General features: G+C 41.4%; 3 protein-coding genes across 3 annotated transcripts; 1 reads left to right on the top strand and 2 right to left on the bottom strand.

Moving 5' to 3' along the window:
* Window positions 1-3260: 3260 nt before the first annotated feature.
* On the bottom strand, window positions 3261-5181 carry tap (Basic helix-loop-helix neural transcription factor tap). Its single transcript, XM_065475698.1, has 2 exons — window positions 4999-5181; window positions 3261-4292 (listed from the first exon to the last, which is right to left on the bottom strand). The coding sequence occupies exons 1-2, from the start codon at window positions 5021-5023 to the stop codon at window positions 3511-3513; spliced, it is 807 nt and encodes a 268-aa protein (XP_065331770.1). The 5' UTR covers window positions 5024-5181; the 3' UTR covers window positions 3261-3510.
* Window positions 5182-6913: 1732 nt separating this feature from the next.
* Window positions 6914-11468, top strand: LOC135947684 (A disintegrin and metalloproteinase with thrombospondin motifs adt-1-like). The gene is made up of 15 exons (XM_065496621.1): window positions 6914-7161; window positions 7837-8018; window positions 8069-8243; window positions 8434-8614; window positions 8676-8968; window positions 9136-9347; window positions 9516-9565; window positions 9618-9759; window positions 9812-9940; window positions 10075-10333; window positions 10391-10523; window positions 10575-10678; window positions 10733-10847; window positions 10903-11078; window positions 11137-11468. Exons 1-15 carry the CDS (start codon window positions 7051-7053, stop codon window positions 11371-11373), a joined length of 2499 nt encoding a protein of 832 aa, XP_065352693.1. The 5' UTR covers window positions 6914-7050; the 3' UTR covers window positions 11374-11468.
* On the bottom strand, window positions 11459-20389 carry LOC135947188 (uncharacterized). Its single transcript, XM_065496277.1, has 12 exons — window positions 20255-20389; window positions 18952-19103; window positions 18298-18449; window positions 18004-18244; window positions 17597-17820; window positions 16917-17087; window positions 16425-16580; window positions 15810-16229; window positions 15613-15749; window positions 15253-15420; window positions 14820-15195; window positions 11459-14728 (listed from the first exon to the last, which is right to left on the bottom strand). Exons 2-12 carry the CDS (start codon window positions 19080-19082, stop codon window positions 11856-11858), a joined length of 5049 nt encoding a protein of 1682 aa, XP_065352349.1. The 5' UTR covers window positions 19083-19103; window positions 20255-20389; the 3' UTR covers window positions 11459-11855.
* Between the last annotated feature and the right edge of the window lie 3812 nt (window positions 20390-24201).

The following is a 24201-nucleotide window of genomic DNA, read 5'->3' as shown; positions in this document are numbered from 1 at the left end:
AGCGAATTATGAGGTGAATTTCCCTTCTGGCGAAATAAATTTTTACAGTAAGAAGACAGTGCTCGCCGCATGATTAGTATGCAAACTTTGGAGCCGATTTTCTCAAAAATTTAAACGGCAACCTAAGAAAATTTGAACTATTTCCCAATTTTCAGAGAATATATCAGATAAAGGTTAACATGATATTTCACTCTTTGTCTCTAAACCTTTACTTTAAAGTACATACTATTGATACTGGGTATCAATTACAAATGATTTGCCTAATTTATATTGTTGTGCAGTCGTATGAGTTGATGGCTTGAACAATAAAGCACATTATAAACAGAGGACTGTCTTAGTCATCATCAAAACTCAGATTTTGGCAAAAAATATTTTCGAATATTAACAGTGCTTGACCATATGCTTTTATGGCAGAGCTGATTCATCTTCTGAACAAAAAATACAATGATTCATGCCAGGAAACTCTCCGCTTTGAAATAAAATGAGATTTTTTGAAGGGAGGTAGTGATTGCCATCAGTTTTTGCACCTACTTTTCTGTAAATAAAAATTTACTGCATGCATAATATATAGATTCTGGCAAAAATTCGATCATTGAAGATTGGTCCTGCAATAGCAACAAGAATTGTTCGAGTTTTTGTAGTATGCTCCAATTCTCCTAAATATATTGATGCTTAATTAATGCTGACTGCAAATTTGCATGAACGCTCTCTCATCAATCACGATTTTGAGTGATTTGAGCTCCGAGAGCCATCAAAAGCAATCGTTTATACACTGCGCTCGAATCGCATTTTGTGACTTGGCTCGCTTGACTGGACGCCGTCATTATTTCCATTATTCGAGTGTGTGTGCAATCAATGAATCATGCATAGACACAACGTGCGTGCTGGTTGTTGCACCCACTCTTACCCCCGACGCGCGCGCGGGGCAGGTGTTCGAAAGTGGGGCACATCAAAGCGCGTATATATGTATACGCAACACGCTGCTCTCGGCGCGATGACAATCAATTTGATTGTTTCCGCAGAAATCAAGCGATCGCGAACAGGTTCTAATCCGGCGTGTTCATAAAATGCAAAACCACACGATAAGCTGATTAATCGAATTTTATGAGCGTATTATGACGGCGTAATCTTAAGTAATAGACGCCGGGAGCCGGACTAATCCTTTAAAAGCCTGCAGCTTGCGATGCTTTCTCTCCCCGCGGCAGGACGGGCCCTGCATGCACTGAGCGCAGCGGGCGAAAGCAGGCCGGGGGGGGGGGACGGGGGCCGCGCCATCGTATTCATACCCTGTTAGTTTTTATAGCTCGAAGGGGTGTCGCCGGGACAAAAGGACCAGTTCACTTGCGCGGCCGAGGGCTACGCGGGGTGCAGCTGCCACCCCAGAGACTTTTAAATCTCTTTGTGCTTCATTCACCCGGCATCAGTAATCAAATTGCATTTTATTTTTAGGCTTGCTGCCTGCATGCGCAATCGGAGAGGGTGGTTTGCTAGTCCGCCCGCCCCGAGTCGGGTGCCGCGCGCCGCGAATCGGGACACAAATTTCATGCCTCCGTTATGTTGACACAGCGAATTAACAGGAAATGGGCATGGTGGTCTAGACGGCACGCTCAATTATTGCCGGCGCACACCCGGCCACGTGCCGTGGATAATCAGTTGTAATGCATGCCGACGGTGACCTTTTGGGCGGTACATGCCGCAGTTATAACGCAAATTAGTGGTCTCGCAATCCAACTGCGGCGTGAGTTCAAGTGTGCGCCGTCTGCAAGGCCAATTAGTTTGGGATTTGTCACGCTAGTCTATTTATACTCACCAGGGTGTAGGAGTGAACTATTTTATGTTAAAAGCACGCAAACCATTATTGATTGAATATTAGGTTGGAAAAATTATAAATAATAAATACATTTATCCCACCAGCTTTTGGATGGTTACAAAATTGAATAAAAAACACACGAAAAAATATTTTGCGTCGTAAGTTTTATTCTTTTTTGGTGTAAATTGACCTTAGCAATTTCTAAACTATCATTATAGGTTATTAAGGGTGGTATGAGGTGTCAATGAAACAGAATTCCGACCAAAATCATTTCCGATTTTGGCCGAGATATTAAGTTATGAAAATTAACGCCTAAAAATCGAGAGATGCAGATTCAGCTAAATGATAATGATTCGATTATTTCTAAAATTTGGCAAGTTAATTAATCTTTCCGTTGTAAAATAAACTTAATTGTAATAAGTTTTTAGTGAACATTAATTACTCCAAGGAGCAACCCATTGTTTTTCATTTACATACACAAAATGAAGCCCTGCGATGGCATTATATTGTCTTTAGTTTTCGACATAATTGGCAATTTGTCCATTTACGGAGGCAAAAAATGGCATATAATTTTTTTTAAACAAATGAGTTATTCGGCTACCTCATAGGAATCTATGTACCTGCCCAATCCACTCAATCGATGGCAAATAAGTTTTAAAGGAGGGAACTGGATTTTCCCATTTGTCTCTCTATGCTATGAAGATCAATATTGAATACTATGATACAGTTTCCCGTTTATGGCAGCCATGCAGGCAGCTCCCGATCAGTGAATAAAGAGTAATTGCCATAGTGCACCTTACAGTTTTCACTTTTCCTCTGTAAAGGCCGGAAAACTCCAAAAGAATGGTAGATAACAATAAGAAATCAGCAGAGGAAGTGTTTGAGAGCGCACTGCCACTTTTGCAACAGTTCAGATCTCTTTCTCCGCCGACCGCACAATATTCTATTCTCCTGTGACAATCAAAGATAGCAGTCTCGCTGTGGGTGCTCTCTATGTAATTTTTACAACAAATGCTCTAAGTGCCCCGATGGAAACGCAAGTCTCTGAAGAGGCACTCGAATATGTATTTTCTATCAGCGTGTACTGTACGCACGGCGAACGCCAAATTAGCGAATAATGGTAACGCAGCGCGGCAGGTTTTGATGCTGACGATGGGCCACTCGTTGAGCGGAGAGATACTCTCGAGTGCTCTCATCGCCAGCGAGAGAAAGAGGATGCTGCCGGCTTCTCTCCCATTTCGCTTGGTGCGGTTAATTGTTAGTTACTCCGCAGAGAATCGCGCAATGAAATAGATAATAATCGTTTTGCAGAAAGTGAAAAGATGTATAGGAAGAGATTCCCCTTGAGAATTTTATTTTCCTGATGCCACTATTGTAAATTTGGTGGGTGGAGTGAAAATGAGCAATAAAATATCAAAGGATGCGATTTATATTGTTTAAATAATTTTTATTTGCTTTTGGACGTTTGTACAGATGCATTCGTTTTGTACAATATCGGCTCTCTGATACAAGTGAAACACACTCGAATTTTAAGACACGATTGTGATATAGCTTATACGGTATAAATATACATATTTTTCACGCCTTGACCAACCAAGTGATAGTTTTCTGGTCAGATTTTGTTTCAAGTATTCTTATTTACATTCAAACACGGGCATACATTTAATTGCACTTATATCTGCTGTACATAATCAGGATTATCACGAGTAACTAGCATAGCCGCTGCTGCAGTAGCTGTTGTTGTTGTTACTGTTGTACTGCATCATGCAGTGCTGGTAGGGGCTGGGCTCAGGGTAGTGCACGTGCTGGTGCGGTTGCTGCTGCTCGGGCGAGGCCATCTGGTAGCGCGGCCCTTCGTGGTAGCTCGAGTTGCTGCTGAGGGTCGAGTCGCGCTCCCAGCTGTCCAGCAGAGTGTCCATCTGCGTGCGTCGCACTTGGGCCAGACTGCCGGCCGTCGACGTGATGGCGTTGGTGCCGTTCGGCCCGATGGACACGGTGACGGTGCCCATGTTCATGGTGACGCCACCGTTGTTGTTGTACTCGAAGTCGGTGCCGGGCGGCGGCGCGCCGACGTCCGTAATGCCCAGCGTCTGCGACAGAGCCCAGATGTAGTTGTGTGCGAAACGCAGCGTCTCGATTTTGGTCAGCTTCGTGTCCTCGGGTACGGTGGGCAGCACGCAGCGCAACTTGTCCAGCGCGTGGTTAAGGTGGTGCATGCGGTTGCGTTCGCGGTCGTTGGCCTTGACGCGCCGCACGCGCTTCAGCCGCACCACCTGCGTCGGGCTGCGCGTTTGGGCCCTGCTGCGAGGCCCCTTGCTGCGGGGCCGCGGCCGCCGCGGCGTCGACTGCGGACACATGCTCAAATCAAAGTCGTTCTCCGAGTCGATGCTGTCGTCCGCGTTGAACGACGCCATCGAGCGGTCCGGACTGCTGTACGACGCGCTCAGCGGGCTGTCCATGCTGCTGGACATGATCTCTGAAACTAAAGAAATTAATAAATTTATTATTTTCCTTTTTTGCATTAATATTTTGGAATAAACAAAATGTATCAAGCTATTTTCGAAGAAAGTATAATTTTTGGAGATCATTAGAGTGCATAAAAGAGGAATGGTTCTCCCATCTTTTCATTTTTTGAAATTATTCTGTAAAACAATTTATTGTTGCAGTTATATTAACCCGTTTTTAATGGGTATTTCAAAATTTGGATTTATTTAAATTTTTGACATAAATCACATGTCACATCTATTTTAATATTTTATATAAATCAAAATTGTTTATAAAATTTTTGAAAGTGTTCATTTCTTTTCTTTTTACGTGCAGTATTTAAAAATTTAAAACATAGATTCTATTTTTTGGCAGTTTCAAATTAAAAAAAAATAATGATAAAGAAGCAGCACAAATTACTCTAATTAGATTATGGAGTGTACAAATAGCGTTAAATTTGGGTAACCTTAGCCTTGGCATGTAAAAATAAGTAGACATATATACTGGATAATTTCAAAGTTTAAACTAATAAATCGAAACATATAGCTGGCCAGTATTTTCGGTAATGACCAGCCAATATCAGTGAAATTCAATTTACAATATTTCATCGAAATAATATAATTTCCACAAAAAAATAAATAAAGAAAATTGAAGCAACAAAATACGGCGAATATAATTTATAAAATTATATATACTTTACTTACTGTCAGACTTGGACCAAATCGCCATTAGCAACGAGCTCGAATCCAATCTTCCGCTCTCTCGCCTCTCTTAGCAAGGGTTGTTTCCTGCGCAGCGGCCCGATTGTACTGATTATGGAAATCGTGGTGCGCCGAGCATTTATATATTTTTCTGCCTGTGCCAGAACCACCCCCGTCTAGGGGAGGGGCCGTCAGTCAGTGCTTCGCTGCTGCAAAACGAAAGAGCCGCTTGGCAGGTGCTTGTTAACACACACAGAGGGATGCTGCCACCCCTCGCGCGCGCGACTCTGGCTGCTGTCCAGGGGGAGGCACGGAGAGCCGCTCGGGGTGGCAGGTGGCCACTCCACGCGGCGATCACGTCGACACGCACAATGGAAATAATAAATCTGTGCCGTTTCAGCTGAATCGAGCCAATTTTTGATAAATCGTAAACGATGTGTCAAATGTGCACCGATTTACTTTTTGGGGAAGAACTGCAAGCTCTGTTCTTATGTTAATCAGTCCCGAAATGTGATGCAGGTCATAAATATTTTTTGGTGCAGAAAGGGTGCACAATTGCATTATGGCAAGGGAGGAAAGGGTGAAAAACTTGATTCGGTGTGACGATTTCTCGTTTTGTGGCAAGATTGAGCTTGAAATTGGACTGTTTGTGTTAGGTAATTGATTTTTCGCGCTTCGTAATTTTTTTGAATGTATTTCATGCAATAGATTTTATTGCTTTTTATGCTCTCTGAATAAGCATAATTTGTATTATGCCATCAAGTCAGATTTTTTTAATTTTACATTTTAAATGAAATATGGAATTTATATAGAGGAATATTCCTTCGTGTTCCATCATGTTGCCAAGCTAAACAGTCATAAATAAGAACACGTTAAACGTACTGATTATACCACGCAAATCTAAAAGGCAGCTGCCATCCACTGAACACGTTGCTAATATCGCATTTCGTGCCAAAACTTTTATAGCCGGAGTGTTAAAGTGACTTTCAATTAATAAGAGCGTCAGCATCATGATGAGGGCTCAAAATTTGAGTGCGTCTGCTTCCTTTGGTGCACACTCGAAGCGGGTCGGAAAGCCGAATAATTCCGTTCCGTGGTGTATCACCTGACTGACAGCGCGTGCCTTGATTGATGAATTGGCTTTGACGAGAACGAGATAAGCGCGGTCGCAGCAAAGAAAACGACACATCAATTTGCTAAAATGCTGCTCGGTGGCACAAGATAAGCTCAAACGTTTGTGTGTATTAAAGACAACAATCGATGTGTATGTGCGTTTATAAACAAATCGCACGCCGGTACGAGTTGAATGCATAGGGGAGACGCGAGTCGATAAAACTACAATAAAATAAACACTCGGTGATGTGTCGCCCGGTGGAGTCTCCTATGTTAAGCAGCATAATGCAAATCATTCGAGTGTGAATGAACACATTTTGCTTTTGGGGGTTCCCTTTTTGTGTACACAAAGCTGCAGCGCGAGTGCATCTGCGCGTAATGCGAGTAATGCACGTGTAATACGCACCTTTTTTGTACTAACGTTGATTTATATTATCCTCATATATTGCTCAAAGTATGCACGTTTCCGTTGCACCCGGGAGTAAAAAAGTAAAAAAATGTTTCATGTATTTGAGAGTGTCATGGGTTGATGTTTACTTGTGATATTAAACGAATTTTTCAATATAAAAATCTATATCGTTCATACTTTTCTTGTAGCTTATAAAATTTAAACAATTGAAAACACGAGCTTGAAAACTAGTTGAGCTTGTTAGTAAAAAACACATCCATTTGTCAAAAAACGAAATGCTAATTCTAACGTGTACTTGTTAAAATCATTTACTTTCGTGGTGCAAATTGTTGAAATTAAGACAGCAACTGGGACTGATAATTATGTTTGTTTAAGCACCACGTGCAAATTGAACTTTAGTACGCATTCCGTACACGCGGCTTGTTAAACCGATTCAGGTGGCGGGTAAACGTCCTGAGGCCGACCCTGACCTTTGCAGTACCAGCATCCTTTGGCGCAGATATCGCAGGAGCGGAGGAAGGGGCGGTATAAATATGATTATTCCTGACGTACCACCCATGCGGACGCAGTACCTTCCAATCGATATGGGTCTGCACACCTTTGCATTGGTTCTGCTCCTCGCTGCTCAGCATGCATTCACTGAGGTAATTTTGCATTTTTATGCGTTTACTTTTCGTAGAAATTTTAGATTAATAATCTAATATATATTTACTGTGCACCATATAGGTGCCTAATTAATATATTATAATCTTAAAAACATTAATAATTAAATGTATATGACATTGTATCTTTGTTGATGTTGAACCATACCGTTGGCTCGCATTTTTAATGCATTCTCAGGAGTGTTAATGTCAAGGCAATGGGAGTTTATTGATTATTTTGGGGATTTAAAACTGGCAGCCAAATGCCAGACATAGGAAAAGATGGATAATTTTTAGACTCGAAATGTTCAAATAGCTCAACAGGCTGGGAGTCGAACCGGTGCTGACTCGCCGTCGCCGCTTACTGGTTTTCGCACTTTTCCAGTGGTACGGACAAACTTCAAACGTTTCAATAAAAGAGCTCGGTGGGGGAGGCGGAAAGATATAGCTACAATCGGCCCAAGCTCCTTACTTCCGGTGCTATTGGGGCCGGGTGAGCTCATAGCCCGCGGAATGTTCTGAGCAGAGGTTAAAAAAGGGGAAAATAGAAACATAATTAAACCCTTTTAAATTGGCATCGAAACCGCATCACGGGATTTAATGCCCATTTATTCTCTCACTAATTTTCATCCTCCAATTGTACAGTTAAATCATGTGTCTTTTTTATTTTAAACACAGAATCTACATGAATCGATGACTGAAGATGAGCTGGCGTTTTACCTTGGTGTCGTGTCTGCTTCTTCTGCTGCTCCTGAATACCAGGTTGTGTTCATGACACCGCCTTTAGCAGTAGAAGGTGCTGACAGTGAAGGAGGCATGGGCACTGAAGAGCTGCGATACGAATTCCACGCATTCGATATGTAAATGATTTTTACAGCTTTATTAACTAAACCTAACAATGTGATTCAAGGCCAGTGTCACTGAAACTCCGGCGAAATCCTTATTTAATTGCGCCGTCTTTCAAAACATTTAAACATAATGGGAACGCACAAAGAATATTGAGCAGGACTCCACCGAGGTGCCACTATTTACACCAGAGTGATGGGACTGTTGCAGCCATTAGCATGTGTGAGCCGAGAGAAGTTGTAAGTTAATTAAAAAAAATTAAAAAGGATTTTTTAATAAGCAGACAATTCACAAAATAATTTTTCAATCTATTAAATAAAAAAAATCGATGTGATTCATTCTAATTTCATTTTAATTTCGTGTGCAATAAATCTTTTTGTAGGACACTTGGTCAAAATGTAATTAATTGCTAAAATGTGTTTTGTCAAGAGAGGAGTCGTTTTACTGCCAAATGACACGTTGCAAATCAGCCCGCTGAGCCACCGCCTGCGAACAATTATCATGGAGCGAGAGGCGGCCGTGATTGCTGAAGGGCAAGGACCTGAGTCTGTGCCTCACCTGGTGCGTCGTGCGCCGCTGATGCCCAGCGATAGCTTGCTTGGCGATGCCGGTATTAATAAATCAAAAGCATCACGATCAACTACAACAAAAACCCTGGAAATTTATTGCAGTTCCACTTATTTACGACCGGCAGTCTGCAGTTTTTGCCGAAAAGGCTGAAGAACTTGTGGGTAAGGAGCAGAAAAACTTTGAATTTTTGGACGAGAATGACGACGAGCAGGAGAGCAACATTGACGTTGATTACGAGAAGGAGCCTGTGCGGAAAAGATCTCCTCGCGCCTCGAGCGACTTCATTCTAGAACTGGGCGTCTTCTTCGACGCAGCTGGATACCGGTTGTTCTCCCCGTTCTTCAATTACGACGACAAACAAATTCGGGACATGCTGCTCGCTTACATGAACGCGGTGAGTGCGCAAATAATTAGCTTTTACACGCGGCTGCCCTCACTTGCCAACTCGAGTATGAATTTAAATGCCAGCTCGCCGATTTGCTGCACAAATAGCTGGCGGCCAATGCGCCCGCTGCTTTGTTTCCATATTCATGATCCCATTCTTCTTCTCTCTCGTTGCAGATCCAAGCGCTTTATTTGCACCCTAGCCTGGGGCGCACAGTGCAGCTATCAATTGTGCGATTGGATCTGTTCGTGTCGCAACCCTCGGACTTGCCGCACTACGGCGGCGAGAGGGGGCAGTTGCTCGACTCGTTCTGCCTGTGGAACGAGAAACACAATCCCAAAGGCGACTCCGACCCCGGTCACTGGGATATGGGTCTCTACGTATCTGGGTAATTTAACTGTTTACTCCGCTGTAGAAAGAATTAAGCCGAAATGATGAATGTCTGGCTTATGATACAGCAAATAATATTGGGGATGAAAACGCGTATTTGGCGGCGGTGGTGGTGGTTTGTTCGTTAAGCTCTGGCATTGTGGTGTAAATTAATTTATCTCCGCAGCTTGGACTTTTTTGCGTATGAAGGAGGACAAAAGAGCGGAGTTACAATGGGTAAAATGTTGCATTCATTAGGAAATGTTGTAAATCTTAATGAATTAAAAAGGTCTTGCAACGGTTGCCGGTGTCTGCACGACGCAATATAACTGCGTAATCGCTGAATTAGGAACTGTGAACACCTTTGGCAAGCCATACCCTTCGGCTGGATTTACGTCTGTCTATGTTTTAGCTCACGAAATTGGACACAAGTAAAACAAAACTCAGCTGAAATTTAAATAATCTAATTTGGCATATTCTCAGCCTTGGAATGCACCACGACAGCTCTGGAAATCCCTGTGCAAAGGAAGGATACGTTATGTCACCTTCTAGAGGCACCCAAGGCGAAACTCATTGGTCCTCGTGCAGTGCCTCAGTGCTAAGAGACATGGGGTAAAAATAATTAAAAATATATTTTGTAAAAGAGGCAAATGTTTCGGCTTCTAAGCAAAGCGTGCTGCATACTTCTCATTTAAGCAGGCGCGCGCGCACACTCCGCTGGTCGTTGAACTATAATTTAATTGCAGATGGGCCAAATGTTTGAATGACAACCCAAGTAAAATTTCTCAAACCAACGACCACACACGTTTTAAAAATATTCCCGGACAATTTTGGACGGCGAAACGGCAGTGCGAGTTTCTCTTGCGCGACAAGGACTCTGTGATTGAGGTACAGAGCGGCTCTTTAGCGGAGATTTGCCAGAATCTGAAATGTTCCACGCCACACAGATCAGGGTACTATTTCGCTGGCCCAGCTCTGGAAGGAACTTCTTGTGGAAGGGACTTGGTACTGTTCATATTTTATATTATATATCTGGATTTTCATATCAGTAATTTTTCGCAGTGGTGTCAAGGTGGAGATTGCGTTCCAGTAAAGCGAGTAGGCGCTCAAAAGCCACTTACGGAGTTTCCTGGCGGTTGGAGTGCCTGGAAAGAGGATGGAAAGTGCAGTTCTGGTTGTATTAAGGATTCAAGGGGTGAGTTAGTTTGTAATTTAAATTTCCTGCTTTTATTGATCTACCTATTAGGCTCACAAAATAAGAGACGCGCATGTGATAATCCGAAACCTGTAAACACAGACGAAGGCTGCGATGGCTCTAGTTTTAGCGTAGGCCTTTGTGATGATAATAAGGTCAGTTGAAGATGTTTAAATTTTAATAGAAATTATTTTAAACACATTTTTTAGATGTGTCGCAAAAGAATAACAGTTGAAGAGTATGCTGCAAAAAAGTGCAAAGAATTCAGCAAATTGCTTCCTGAACTCGATCCCAGCACAGGTCTGCAAGCGCCTCACGAGACTGGTTTGTTCCAATTGCACTTTTTACAAATATAAATAAAACGGCAAATTTAAATCAGGACGACTGTGGATGTCATGTTCGATCTTCTGTAAGAGGAAGGACACAGGTGCTTTCTACACACCGCGCTTGGAACTTAACGATTTGGGAGTTGACCCTTACTTCCCAGACGGAACATTATGCAATTCAGAAGGAGACAAAAAATCATTCTGCTTGCAGCATCACTGCCTTCCTGAGGTAACTCGTGTTATCATAGTTAAAGCTCCTGAGCATACTAAATGTTAAAAATTTGTAGGATTTCAATTTCGAAGAGTCAGGCTCAAGAGTCATGAAGGAAAATGAGGTGCTTTTGCCACAAAATGCAGGACCAAAGCCAACAAAATCTTGGCCAGAAACGATAAAGGATTTTTTCACTCTTGGAAAAGACAACAAATCAAAGCTGAAAACTTTAAATCTCGGTCGGGCTGATCTGGACAGTTTATTTTCGGAAGAAGACTGGGATGACAAGGATTATAGAGAAATTCCTCATTAACAGCCAAATTTGAAATGAAAATGGGATTTGGTGTAGGTTGGTAATTGATTGTGGGTGTTAAAAGCTAAAAAATAAAAAAACAATGTATGACATAATTTAACATTTATTATCGACAACATAACCAAGGATGAAATTTTTAGAAGCCACTATGGGGCACTCAAGCATACTTTAGAAAAGTACAAAATTGTATACAAAATATAATTAAAACCGTCATGAATAGATCACCTAAATTAAGTTCAAAAGCAATATACTGCGAAATTCGAGAGGAAATTTATCAAAGTATACTACTTATTAGCGTTGGACTAAAAATACATCTATAGTAACTTTCAATTTCAACTAAGCCTTTGCACAAATTTTATTTTTTTACTGCTGACAATTTTGGGAAAATTGAAAAGGAGCAAATCTACTGGAAATTAATTTGTATAGAAGATCAATTGCCAATTGACTATTTTTCAATGATTAGAACATTCATTCTTAAAATATTATTCCGCATATGGAAACACCATTGTCATATTTCCATTCCAAAGGAAGGCTCTTCCGTCGCTATTCATGGCACCGTGAAGAATTATAGGGAACTTGGGCATTGGACCCTTAGGATAAAATGGCTCGTCGGGGGGTTGCATCGGAGTGGCGATCATCATATCAGGGTCACTCATTTGAATGCTGTTGTATGCTTCATCGTCGGCGTATGCTTTCTCATCAGGCCTGAACCGGATTGGAGAGTAAAAATCAGCGTCAGGTAGGGAAGCTATCGCTGCGTAGTCCAAGAGCGTGTTGTTCCAAGCAACGTCGATCACTAGCTCTGCGTGACCGAGCCACCACTCTTGCTTGAAGGTGTTACCATGAAGGTAAAGAGGCACACGGAAATCCCCATAAAGCTCGATGGTGCGCGTGCCTGGTCTGTAATTAACGGAGCCCGACCAGATGGGTCCATTTCCGTGGAAAATGGGTCCAATGTTCTGGTGGATGTATTCGGTGGTGGTGCGAGGGAGGTAGCGGTCAAATGCAGGCATGGGGATTGAAATGGGTAGAGAGCCGTGGAAGAGGGTGCGTCGTGGCGACCCGTCGCTGGCAGCCGTGATTTTTCCACTCACCGCTTTGCCACCCAGAACCACCTTGTGGCCCGTGGGCTTTGAAATATCCTGCACCCTCTGTTGAACCCTGCCGTGCGATAGAGCGTTGGCTGATCGCTTCTTCCTTGAAGGTTTGGCAGCTGGAGTGACGCCTGCAGCCGGGCGAATGACTGCGACATACGATCCGCTCCACGAAAACGACGTTTTATCGAGTGAGGATTGGCCCGAGAGAATGACGAAGCACGATGGCATGATGGCTGGACCGATTTTAGGGGCGGCCAGCAAATTTTCAGAGGCTGGACTTTTGTCTTTTGGTGATTTTGCGGGTGAAAGGTAAACTAGACAATGAAGAGTGTCGTTTTCAGTTGCAATTACTTCAGGGAGGGTGTTGTTCCAAGTGACATTTAAAGTTGCCTCAATAGTGCCAGTTTGCCAGATAATAGAAGCGGGGTTGGAAGCATTAGCAATTGGTAGGGAAATGGAGCCGTTAACAGATATCGTATTAGGTGCTGTGACTTCAATGCTTCCAATAAAAACTGAATCACCACCGTGGAACAAGTCCATAGAACCAATTGGACCAACACCCTTTGCAGGCACAGAAAAATTAAGTGGAGACGATCCATCCCAAATCTGATCCTCGTCAAAGTTAAATGAAGCAAATGTTGCGTTACCACCGAAGCTGAAGACCACCGGCTTGGTTGGCTTTGGCTTCGGCACGACCTTCTTGCCCTGTTTCGCTGGAGCAGCGGCTTGAAGTAGAGACAATGGCGCAGCGGGAGTTGGCTTGGGGAATACGAGAGTGACGTTTCCATTCCAGAGGAATTGGCTGTGGTCCGTATTGTAATCGCCTTGGAGAATTATCGGGAAAGTTGGCAGGGGAGTAGGCGCGGTTTTGTCTAATGAATTGGGGTCGGTTGTCGACAAGAAGCGGTACGGGTGGCTTGGACCGAATTTCGCGATCTGCCTAAATGAAAGAGGAGTGAAGTATTTCGCATCTGGCAAGCCGTGTATCTCAGTTGTGTTCCAGTTTATGTTGATGGTGATTTCGGCATTGCCGGACCACCATTTCTGTACTGCAGGTCCAAAAACGCCTGTGACGTGGAGGAAAACGGGCATGGAGAAAGTTGCGGTCAGCACCAGTTGGTCGTTTTCGTTTATATCAACTTTCCCGTTCCAGAAGGCACCGCCGCGGTGCTCGACTGGCACGGTTGGGTCTGGTGGAGGAAGAACGGTGCCCGCAGGCAGCTTTCGGTCGAGGAAGGGCGATGGAATGGAGAGTGGGAATGTTCCATCCCATAATGTCTGAGACGGCCCACCATCGTAAGAGGCACTAATGCTTCCAGTCTCTGCACTGCCGCCGATCACCAACCTCGGAGGAGGACGAACGTACGGTGTGCCCCAGTAAGAAGAGCCACTGTATGGCATTTGTAGAATCGGCTTGGGCTTGGGTGGATAAATTATCGTCACATTTCCGTTCCAGTAAAATTCTGAGTGGTCGAAATTAAAGGTGCCTCGCATCAAGACTGGAAATCGCATGGAGGAGACCGTCGAAGTAGAAAGAATTGGCACAGCGCCAATGCCTTCATCGCTCGTGTTCATGCGCAAGGCAATCGGTGTGAAAAAGTCACCCAAGGCCTGTCCAGCCAGTTCAGTTGTGTTCCAGTTGACATTGAGTTGGACTTTTGCGTTTCCATTCCACCATTTCTGCGTGTATCCCATGCCCTTCATGAAGACGGGCACAGAGAAAGAAGCGGTAAGCTGAAGCCTGTTGGTGCCAATCAAGTCGACCGAGCCGGTCCAAATGATACCAGCTCTGTGGTCGATCAAGGCGGGGTCGAGTGGCGTAAGCGGCTCACCATCCGGAGGCAGCACCTGGTTGATGAAATCGGTGGGGATGGTCGTGGGTAGCGTGCCATCCCAGAGGGTCTCAGTAGGGCCTCCGTCAAAGGACGCAGTCACCGAGCCAGCCACAGCTGTGGCGCCGACGACCAATTCGTTTTTCGTTGGTTTGCGGCTGACTGGTTCGGTCGGATCTCGAGGAATCCTGTCCAACTCTTCAATATTGGGAAGTGGTCTTGGTCTAATGCCCGAGAACTGAACGAGATGAACGGACGGCATTTCAATCCACGCGTCCAGATTGGGTCTAGGGAGATTTGCACATGGGGTGATGGCGTTTTCTGTTGTAATCGCTTGCATTGAGAGAGGCTGCACCTCTTCGAGCGTGTCCGTGTTGTCACACAACAGAGACGAAAGAGAAACCTTTTTTAATTCGTTCAGTTGAGCTAAAACAAAATAATAAGGCGATTGTTAATTTGTGTGGCAATATTATTGAATATAATATACAATATTTCACAAAATATAAATGTCACCAACCTGGGCTGAAAGCTTGTGGTGCCGAAGGTGTCTCATACCAAAATCTGTCTCCTTTTTTAAGACGAACAAACTGGTCAGAAATTACGCAAGTTGCAGTTGGTCCCAAAATTCCAGAGGTAGTAACAGGTGTTTCAGACAAAAGACCAGTGTAAGGATCGATGTCATCTACTGTGTTGTACATAGTCTTCATACGGTCCACTGACTCCGTATCCATAATTTCTTCAAGATCTTCAAACGTAGTAGGTCGTTTAAATCCACAGTGCTCTCTCCAGGCGGGATAAGGTGGTAGGCCCTGATCGCGTCCGCGCTGGATATTCAATGACACAAGATCAAGTCCGCAAGGACCAGATTGTGGCTTGAATAAATTTCCTTGGAGCTAAATGTGAAATTTAATTAATAAAAATAAAACCTTATCTCATAATAATATCCAAACCTCGGGAGAAACAGAGCTGCCAGGTTTGTTCATGCCCGTCCGTGTGGCGCCTCTCAACGTCTTTTCAATGTAGCCCTTCTCGTAAAGTCCGAACGGATTGAACAGCATTTTGTGCAGCTGAACATAGTCTTCGCTGCTTGTGTCCCCAGAAATCATTCTAATTAAGCCCTAAAACAAATCCAGATTTTTATAAAATTAAAGATTGAATTGGCGTACTCCTAACAAAATTTTACCATTTAAAATACAGCAAATAATTATATTAAAAATTATTCCATTCATATTACGACCCACCTATTAACTTAACGCGTGCATAGAATATAAATTTATGGATTCTTATATTTTCATTCATTTTTATATTACCTGCATAAGTGTGTGACCGAAACGGAACGCGCAAGAAGCAAATTCATTTGCAATTTGAGGATTAACAGTTGGATCATATCCATGATAATATCCGTTCGCCTCCGACGTAATGTTTAGGTCATTAGCCAGGTCCTTTCCTGAAATGCCAAGTAATCAGTTTTTAATTACACTCTCTACTTCTTAAAAATTGCAATTACCAAGAACAACAGGTAAGAATTCGTTGTAGTGAACGTGCTGCATCTCTGCTCCAACAATTTTCCTTGCCTCTTGGTATAATTTCTCGTCAGACCAAGTGGGGTTTCGCTTTTTCAGCTCTGTAGCCAGCCTGTTGTGTTCTCTGGAGAAAATCAAGTGCAGTGTCGTGAGGTGGAGATTCTCGTTGGCGCGGGCGTCGCCGGACTTGAAACAGTAGCGGCCCTTGGCCGCCTCCTCGGCCTGGTTGCAGCCGTCCTTAGGAGTGCGGTCGACGGGCAAAAGTTCCCGGCCGTCCGCCGAGCGAGACGAAACCAAAAGGCCATCAGTGAAAGTCCTCAACTCTGACTCCAAATTTTTGTCGGCGCCATAGACGACTGAACCGTCGATGTAAGGAGTCACTTGGTTGAATTGCTCTCTTGGACCTAAGAGTAATTTTTTATTTAGATTCATTGGCAGAATGTGTGCACCAATTATTTAATCTGACATAAAAAATAGCATTATTTATATAAAATTGTTTTCATTAATAGAAATTCTCCAAATAAATATCTAATAATTAACATTTTTGGTGTCTTCAAACACTTTTGATTTTTTTGCTGATTTAATTTATTTCAACAAACCTAGAGAACAAGACGGTGCCGGTGCGGAGCGCACGAAATCCATGCACGTGATATTATACTGATGGTAGAAGGGGTCTCCTGCGCTAAGGGGAACTGGGAAACACTCAGGATGCTGCCACACAGTGTTGCAGCATGTGATTGCCTGGCCGTCAGCTCCTGAATGAAAAAAATAGAAACGAATAAATAAGAAACCGGTTTGGTCTAAGCCTCCATGCGTCCACGCTATGAAAATGAAGTTGATATGCTGCGGGATTACGAAAACGGTCTCATCAAGTTAACTTAGGCGAAATAGCCACATTCCGCCTTATACTAGATCTTTTTACTGTCAAGTTAATTTAAGAAACGCAAGCATGGCTGGGCATTTTTTGTTGAAATGAATACTGCATAATACTGAAAATTATTTCTACAAATTTTTACGAATCGCATGCAATTATTTACTATAGTTGATTTAGACGTGTATGGTAGTAAAATCAGTATTGCTTTTTTTCTTACTTCGACTCAGAGCGGTGGCCGTGAAATCATGATCGACAAACTGGCCCCAAACTGCAAGCACTACTGTAAAGTGAGGGTCGTTCTTGTAGGTGGGACGGTGTACGATGATGCTCACTTCGCGGGCGGACGGTAATGGCTTAGATCCAGTAGACACTCTTGGCGAGGAAATTCCTGTAAATGAATATTATGATCATTGTAGCTCGTACTTCCTTACACACATAAACTTCCATACTTTTCTGGATGATTAGCAAAAATAAAAAATATAATTTAACTATCATAATTATCATATTAAAAATTATGAAAATATGTATCCCAGAATATTGATTATCGCAAAATATTGAAGCAACGATTATTCTGATCTAGTTCAACCAGAAATCTATCTGTGCGCAAGGTTTTTTTTAAATGGAAAGTTGGGACCAAGGCCAAACAGACATAGGCTATTTATAGTGCAAAATGTGTCGTGCGCGTGTATTTTAACGAGCGTGCTTTCAAAAATCTCTCCTAAGCGCTAAAAATAGACTCGATGCGGCAACGAACTCGTTTGACTTGTAAAGGATTATAAAATTGTAGTATTTTGTACTATTTCAGTCATTTTCACTTGGCTACCATTCATTTCCGCTTTTAAGACCAGGCCTTTTCCTTAAAGTACCAAAATGGACAAATCATATCTGATGTAATACCATCTCCGTAGGCAGGCGGCATGAGCCTGCGGAATGGTTTCATGGTCACGCCGTACTCCGGGTTGACCAAATTGTTGCATGTGCCGTCGATTGTCCTGTAAGGAGACGCAGGGTCGCAGTTTGATAACACGTCTTCTTTTGCTGGACACCATTCTGAAGACACCCACTTAGAGGAAGGAAGTTTGGGTCCGCGACCAGTCCACCCGCCAGTAGTCCATTTGTCCCTGTAATAACGTGATTATTTATTTATTTTTATGTTTCTCAATCAGATATAATTAATTACTAATAAAAAAATCCACATTTCAAAAATTAACACTATTGTATCACGAGTTTTTAATCAAATGATGTTTAGTTTAAACAAAAAATATCTGAACTCGAAGTGTGGCGAAATAAATGCTACACTTTACTTGTAAATATTTTTTGTTGCTGCCAAGATGATCTGTCCAGTTTTTGATGCCTTGAGCGCGTTAGGCGAACTGTACATGACTTTCTGATGCAGGTTGCTGGGGTGGTTAGGCGGTAGGGGAACAGCGGGGTTGTTCTTCTCATCCTGCAAGCTCTTGTCCACATCTGCCTCCGCTTTGATAAAGGCTTCGTTGAGCTCAACTGAGTTGTAGCCGCTGACGGGAATTCGCAAATTCTCGGTGTCTACGTTAAATTAGTTTCAATTGCACGCAGCGTGATTGAGATTAATTTATTACCTTTCATAAAATTTGGTGACATTAAGAGCATTTTTAACTCTTGCAAAGGAGTGATTGTGGAGCTATTTGTTTCTAGCTCAGAGGGCTGATCATCAACATCATGGTTTACCATATAGGCAACGGTAATTATCATTGCGAGCACAAAGACGCCGCTGAAATAGAAAAATGAAAAAATCAAACGATCGTGATGTGCAATAATTACCCCCTTTACATTTCTCACATTGTTTTGAGAGGTTACACCACGTCTAAGATATTATGAAATAAAAGTTGTTGAAAATCTCGTTTTTATAATATAAAGGAATTATTCCCATTTAATTTATATGTACTCTATAACTTTACAATAAATTAGATTTTAAGTCTTTTATATAGAATTTAAATCAATCATTATCGTTTCTCAAGAGTTAATTATTGATATGATAATATTTATTGAAATTTCAGTTGTTGTTTCACTAGTAACATTATTACAGCGCAACCGCAGCTACCAGCAATCATTAGTAAACTGGAGAAGCGCGCAATAGGAGAATCAATTTTTTAATTATCAGGTTCACGACGTCAGCTAATTGTCTATAGGCACGATATTGCAGAAACCGCAGACGAACATAACTAAGAATCGATCATGCAACATGACAGCATGACAATGATTTATTTACTCACAGCAATCCAGCACAAATGCAGCACTGGAACTGTCGCACTTTTGATCGGTACACTCGGTTCCTGGCCGACATGTACACGTATGATCTTTCAGGCTCCGTCACGCGCAATGGTGTTGACTCGTCAGTCTCCATGACGACGGCTAATTTTTTGCCCTAAAATGAGGGGTAAATAGAGCTCATTACTGACTTGGTGAAAATAAATATTTCGGCTTGACAAGTTCGAAGTTTTACAAAATATGGGAAGCAGGAATAAAGTGGCCACTGATAAAATGATACCACTTAATAAAATAATAGAAAGTGAATTAATTAAATTAGCTCCTCTTTTTACTTCACTAACTAGCTGGTTTAAATGAAAAATATGTCGGACACTTAACGAGCTCAATATTCGACTGAAAATTGGTTAGCACTGTTCTACATCCCTTTAGTTTTAACATTTTCTTTCAAAGAATACACTAATTAATTTATTCTGGCAACGCGATATTTTTGTGTGACAAGGAAATCGAGCGAGCCAGAAGCCCCAATAATGAGGGAGTAACACGATCTCTTACTTATTGATGGTCAGTCCCCGCCTGTGTGTGTACGTGCAGGACTCACTAAAATATTATGACGGGTTCCTTGTCACGTGTGTATCGTCAAATTTATATGCATCTCGCAAATCAATCTTACAGAGACGTGGAATCTTAAGTTTACTAAAAAAAATGCTTTAACCATTTATCTGACTTTTACTGACAAAAACGTCTGATAATTTTTAGCAATTATTTTTTGCTGTTTTAAATATTGCAATGAAAAGTTAAAAGGAAAATAAACAAGGTGTATAGTAAAACGCTTTATGCTTTAAAAAATTGTAAAGTATTTTAACTAGTATACTACTATTGAACCATGCTTAGAAATTTAGTCATAAATATGCACATAAAAGCAATTTTAGTAACATGGATCAATTTTAAACTCAACTATTACTAGGATAAGTAAAAACAAAACCATCACATGATCAGCATTAATTCCTCGGTTAGTGCGCATTTTAAATAAAATTAAGTTGGAAAATAACTAAACAAGCTTGAATGAAAAAATAAATAATAACTGAGACTGACTGAAAACTATTACAATAATTTTACTCTTGAATGCTATGTTGACATCAGTTACGTCAATTAGTGGACCTATATCTTGACATCTAGCTTAAAATTGGAAAGTGACTGTCGGGATTCAAGATTGGAATTATCAGCTCCTTCCTTCCCAAAATTTTGTGTCTGTTTCACTCTGAGCACAATTGAACACATATTTAAGAAAGAAAAATGCGTTCAACTTACGTGTCGGTATAAATTCTGAGGCTGCTTTTTTCCAATAGCAGTGTTCGGAAGTTAACTGTGCGACGATTTGGCCTGCTCCGCCGAGTCGCAGGTGTGGGTCTTCTTTGGTGCGCGGCGCAACTGGAGAGATGCACGCTGGCCTTCTACTGCAATGCTCACTATGTTCCCCACTCTTCTGGAAACTTTACTCAGGCATAGCTTTTCGCCCATAAACTTTTAATGCTGCTTTTAAACCAATCGCAGCTAAACTCCAAGGTACCTCAATCACAGTACTATTTATTTTACTTATTTTAAAAAGTTTCCAGGTCTACATAAATTTTGATGCCTCTTTTTAGCCAAAATAACATATTTTTAAGGTTAAAAAATGAAATTTATTTGAAAATATCATGTTTAAAATATTTAAAATGGCTATAAAAAGCTTCCTTTTGTGTGCAAAAAAAATTATCTTTCTCAAATTTGATGATCAGAAAATAATTTAAGCTGCGGTCGTTCAAATTTTTTCTCGACCAAATCATGTGACTAGGGTGGAGCAAAAATTCTCAACAGCGCGTGAGTTTGGTCGTTATATTCGTGTCCACACGGAGATGAGAACATGTGACATGTGCAAAAAACTAATGGACCACACTCTCCAGAAAAAAAATATTGTTTTTGCGGCGTTATCCTCGGTGTTTGTCCTGCTCCACGCGCTTCCATCCCACAGCCTTTCAGTCGTGACGTCAGAGTCACGGGACTCGACTGGTCTCCACCGGGCATATAGGCAGATCTCGTATTACATTCAAAGCATCGCGGCGGTGCAGGTTGGTCACGAGTTCAATACCTAATAATGCCTATCACGCAGACAGTGCTTTCTAGATCGGCGACAAGGTGTTCAATTTTCACTGCCTGGGTAAATTTGAACTCATCCATTCCTCGATAATCCAATAAAGAAATATCAAACAAATTTCACCAGAGTGTGTTATTTACTAAACACCTGCAGTCAGAAAATTTAGATATATAATCTTATTTATCTTCTACTAAAGTGAAGTAAAATCAAGAAAATCATTGTCTTGATGTTTTCAAACAAAAAAAAATCCGTCTACGCAAGTTCAAATTTTACTAAATGAAAATCGTTTAGAAGAAATTAAATTAATTTTTATTATGATTTAAATTGCAGTGTTAAATCCCATCACACATTTTTGCAACAACTTTGCAAAATCAAATGGTGTGTGATGATATATTGTATTTACTCGTCAATCATTCCCGAGTTTCTTTCTAAAACCAGTTTAGCATAATGCTCATTGCTGTAAACTTAATTCACCGCTTCACGGACTGATAATTAACAGTTCTGCTATGGGTATTTAATGATAAATAATATTGGTGATCAAAGAAGTTTCACTTGAATTGTCACACTCTTGTTTCAACTGTTGCCTTGATTTGTGGAATCACCTTTTTAACTGTAGAGTGTGATTTAAAATGGAATTTACATGAGTAGAAATAGGTTTCGTCTCAATTTAATTGATTAATTAGACAGAGGTGTTTGCGAATTTCGCTAAAATGGTGTATTTATAAATGGGAAAATAAAGTAACGGAAATATTACAATTGACAGAAGGAGAAATAGGGTTCAAATTTAAATGTAAATAATCTGTAGAAACGATTTTTAATGTGCATTTTTATCGTGAATATTGACTATTAAATGCGTCATTTTTATGGTGAATAAAGCATAAATTAAAACTAACTTTATTCATAAGTATAAGAGAATATTTAGATTCATATTTTAATCAAAATCAAATATCAAAGCGTTGCATTAGTGAATTTCTTTCAAAAATTGAAAAAACTAAATTATTCGACCGTGCGTTCAGAGAGAAAGCACTGTTTGGAATTAATCTGATCTTCAAGAGCTTTTAACTTTTTAATTGCGTGTAGGTGTAGCGCACTGCTCGTCCAGCAAAGATGCCTCGGCGGCGGAGAAGCAGAGAAAATTTACTGCAATATACCTTCACGAAAATGCACAAGTCGCATGCAAGACTTGTTTTCAAGGATGTTGCATTAATATAAATACATATGATTCTACTTTGTGCTTATTGTGCGTCTCAAGACAAGCCATTCCAGCAGTTGCATGCCAGCGTTGGCTTTTACTATTTTGTAAGAATCAGTATTGAACTGTGAATATTAACAAAAGTCTAAAAAAATAATTTTTCTCCACTCACTGATTACATAACGCGATTTTAATTATTACTTGTGATTTCAGGATTTCCATGGTAATATTGCCAGCAGAAGGCAATATTTATCCATCTGTTTCTCTGGCATTCGATTGGCTGTATTTAGCTTAATCACATTAAAATTGAGTGAGCAGATAACATGATTGCATGCAGAAGCACGTAGCCATGCGGATGTACCAAGCCAATATTTAATTCCGATAATTTAATTTCCCCACCCGTTATGATAATGACACATTGTACTACGTTATTCATTCGAGAGACGCTACTTAAAGTCGCAACTTGTAGTTTAAATTGCTGTCCCTGAAGAGCTGTTCATTTGGCAGTCTTCACCATTGTTAAAAATTTGGCTTATCAATCAATGGAATTGGTCAGAAATCCTGTTACCCCGCCATAATATTGTTTTGGGGATATCAAAGGATTGTCGGTTCCTATTTCTAAAAATATGCTTCAATGCAATTTTCGAATAGTTTGAATACAATTCACGCCAGTCATTTTATTGACGATTTTGAAGGTACGCTGGATTGAGAAAAAGAAAAGTTTCGCAGCTCATTTGCACGCTGTTCCCCACATCCGCTCATGTGACTCTTGCAGTCATGTGATGCAGAGATTCCATCGTGCAAAAAAGAAAAATCTGAAAGGCCGTTAATGGTAGGTTGCTTGCTTATTTCGACTTCAGGGGCAATAAGAGATAAAGAAAAACAAGCAATCCAGTTCACGTGATTTTCGCTGGAATTACCGAGCATGAAGAATATGCCGAAATTGTGGAGAAACAAATTATATAACCACCTCGATGGAAATAAACTTCGTGTTTCTGCCAAGCCCGAAAGAGAAAGGATTACCAAAATCAATGCGTCGGAACAGATAAAAAACAGAAGCCCGTGAAGCTGTCAGGCAGTCGCGTCACAAAGCAATTTTACATAAGCATAATTTTCCTTGCTCCCATCGTCTTGAGAACTCGCCAAAGAGCGCATATAAATTTTATATTTTCACCGCACACTGCGTGTTGTGGCGGTGTATAGCGGGTGTCAAATTTCGCGTATGACCACTTCGGTCTCCGTCTGTACCGTAATTAAGTCAGACACACGCATCATGATCAGTATTTTGGGGGTTCCCCGGGCCCCCGAATAATTGCTCTACTTAAAAAAATGTACAGAAAAATTGTGAAAAATCCTTTTTATCTCTGAAAATTAGGAAAAAGCTATAATTTTGCCAGGCTGCTGTTTAAATTTACGAGAAAAGCGGCTTTAACGCTTGCATGCTAATCAAGTGGCGAGCATTGTCTCCCTTTTTAAAATCAGGATTTATTTTCCCAGAAGGAAATTTACCTCTTGATACGTACACCGTTGGATAGATTTTTTCATAATTTATTACAACCTCTGCTCAGCACATCCCGTGGGTCCCAATAACACCTCTGAACAGATAACATGGGACCCACGTGACCGCAGAGGAGCTTGGGGCCAATGTGGCCATCTTTTCGCCGCCCCGCACCGAGGTCTTCTATTGAAACGCCAGAAATTTGTCTCTAAAGCCACTTGAAAGGTGCGAAAACCAGCAAGTGGTGAGTCGGCGCCGATGCGCCTCCCAGCCCGTTGAAATACTTGGGCAGTTTGAGACACTCAAGTAATCACCTTTTTGCCATCTCTGACATTGGGCAGTCAAAATAGAACCCTGATATGCTCAATAATACCTCCCATTGGCTTGACACTATCCTGATAATGCTTTGACAATACGAGCAAATAGGCTGGTTG

The sequence above is a fragment of the Cloeon dipterum genome, chromosome 1, assembly GCF_949628265.1.
Source record: "Cloeon dipterum chromosome 1, ieCloDipt1.1, whole genome shotgun sequence".
NCBI classification, from domain to species: domain Eukaryota; kingdom Metazoa; phylum Arthropoda; class Insecta; order Ephemeroptera; family Baetidae; genus Cloeon; species Cloeon dipterum.
Note: the sequence above shows the minus strand (reverse complement) of the source record. Positions and strands in the feature narration are given on the sequence as shown.

Coding starts and splice junctions, on each gene's coding strand:
- tap (XM_065475698.1), bottom strand. CDS start 5,023: ATGGCGATTTGGTCCAAGTCTGACA. Junction 4,293..4,998: donor GATTTGGTCCAAGTCTGACA/GTAAGTAAAGTA, acceptor TAATTTCTTTAG/TTTCAGAGATCATGTCCAGC.
- LOC135947684 (XM_065496621.1), top strand. CDS start 7,051: ATGATTATTCCTGACGTACCACCCATGCGGACGCAGTACCTTCCAATC. Junction 9,566..9,617: donor AAAGAGCGGAGTTACAATGG/GTAAAATGTTGC, acceptor TGAATTAAAAAG/GTCTTGCAACGGTTGCCGGT. Junction 9,760..9,811: donor GCTCACGAAATTGGACACAA/GTAAAACAAAAC, acceptor GCATATTCTCAG/CCTTGGAATGCACCACGACA.
- LOC135947188 (XM_065496277.1), bottom strand. CDS start 19,082: ATGGAGACTGACGAGTCAACACCATTGCGCGTGACGGAGCCTGAAAGA. Junction 15,750..15,809: donor ATTCTTACCTGTTGTTCTTG/GTAATTGCAATT, acceptor TTGGCATTTCAG/GAAAGGACCTGGCTAATGAC. Junction 15,421..15,612: donor TCGGTCACACACTTATGCAG/GTAATATAAAAA, acceptor GATTTGTTTTAG/GGCTTAATTAGAATGATTTC.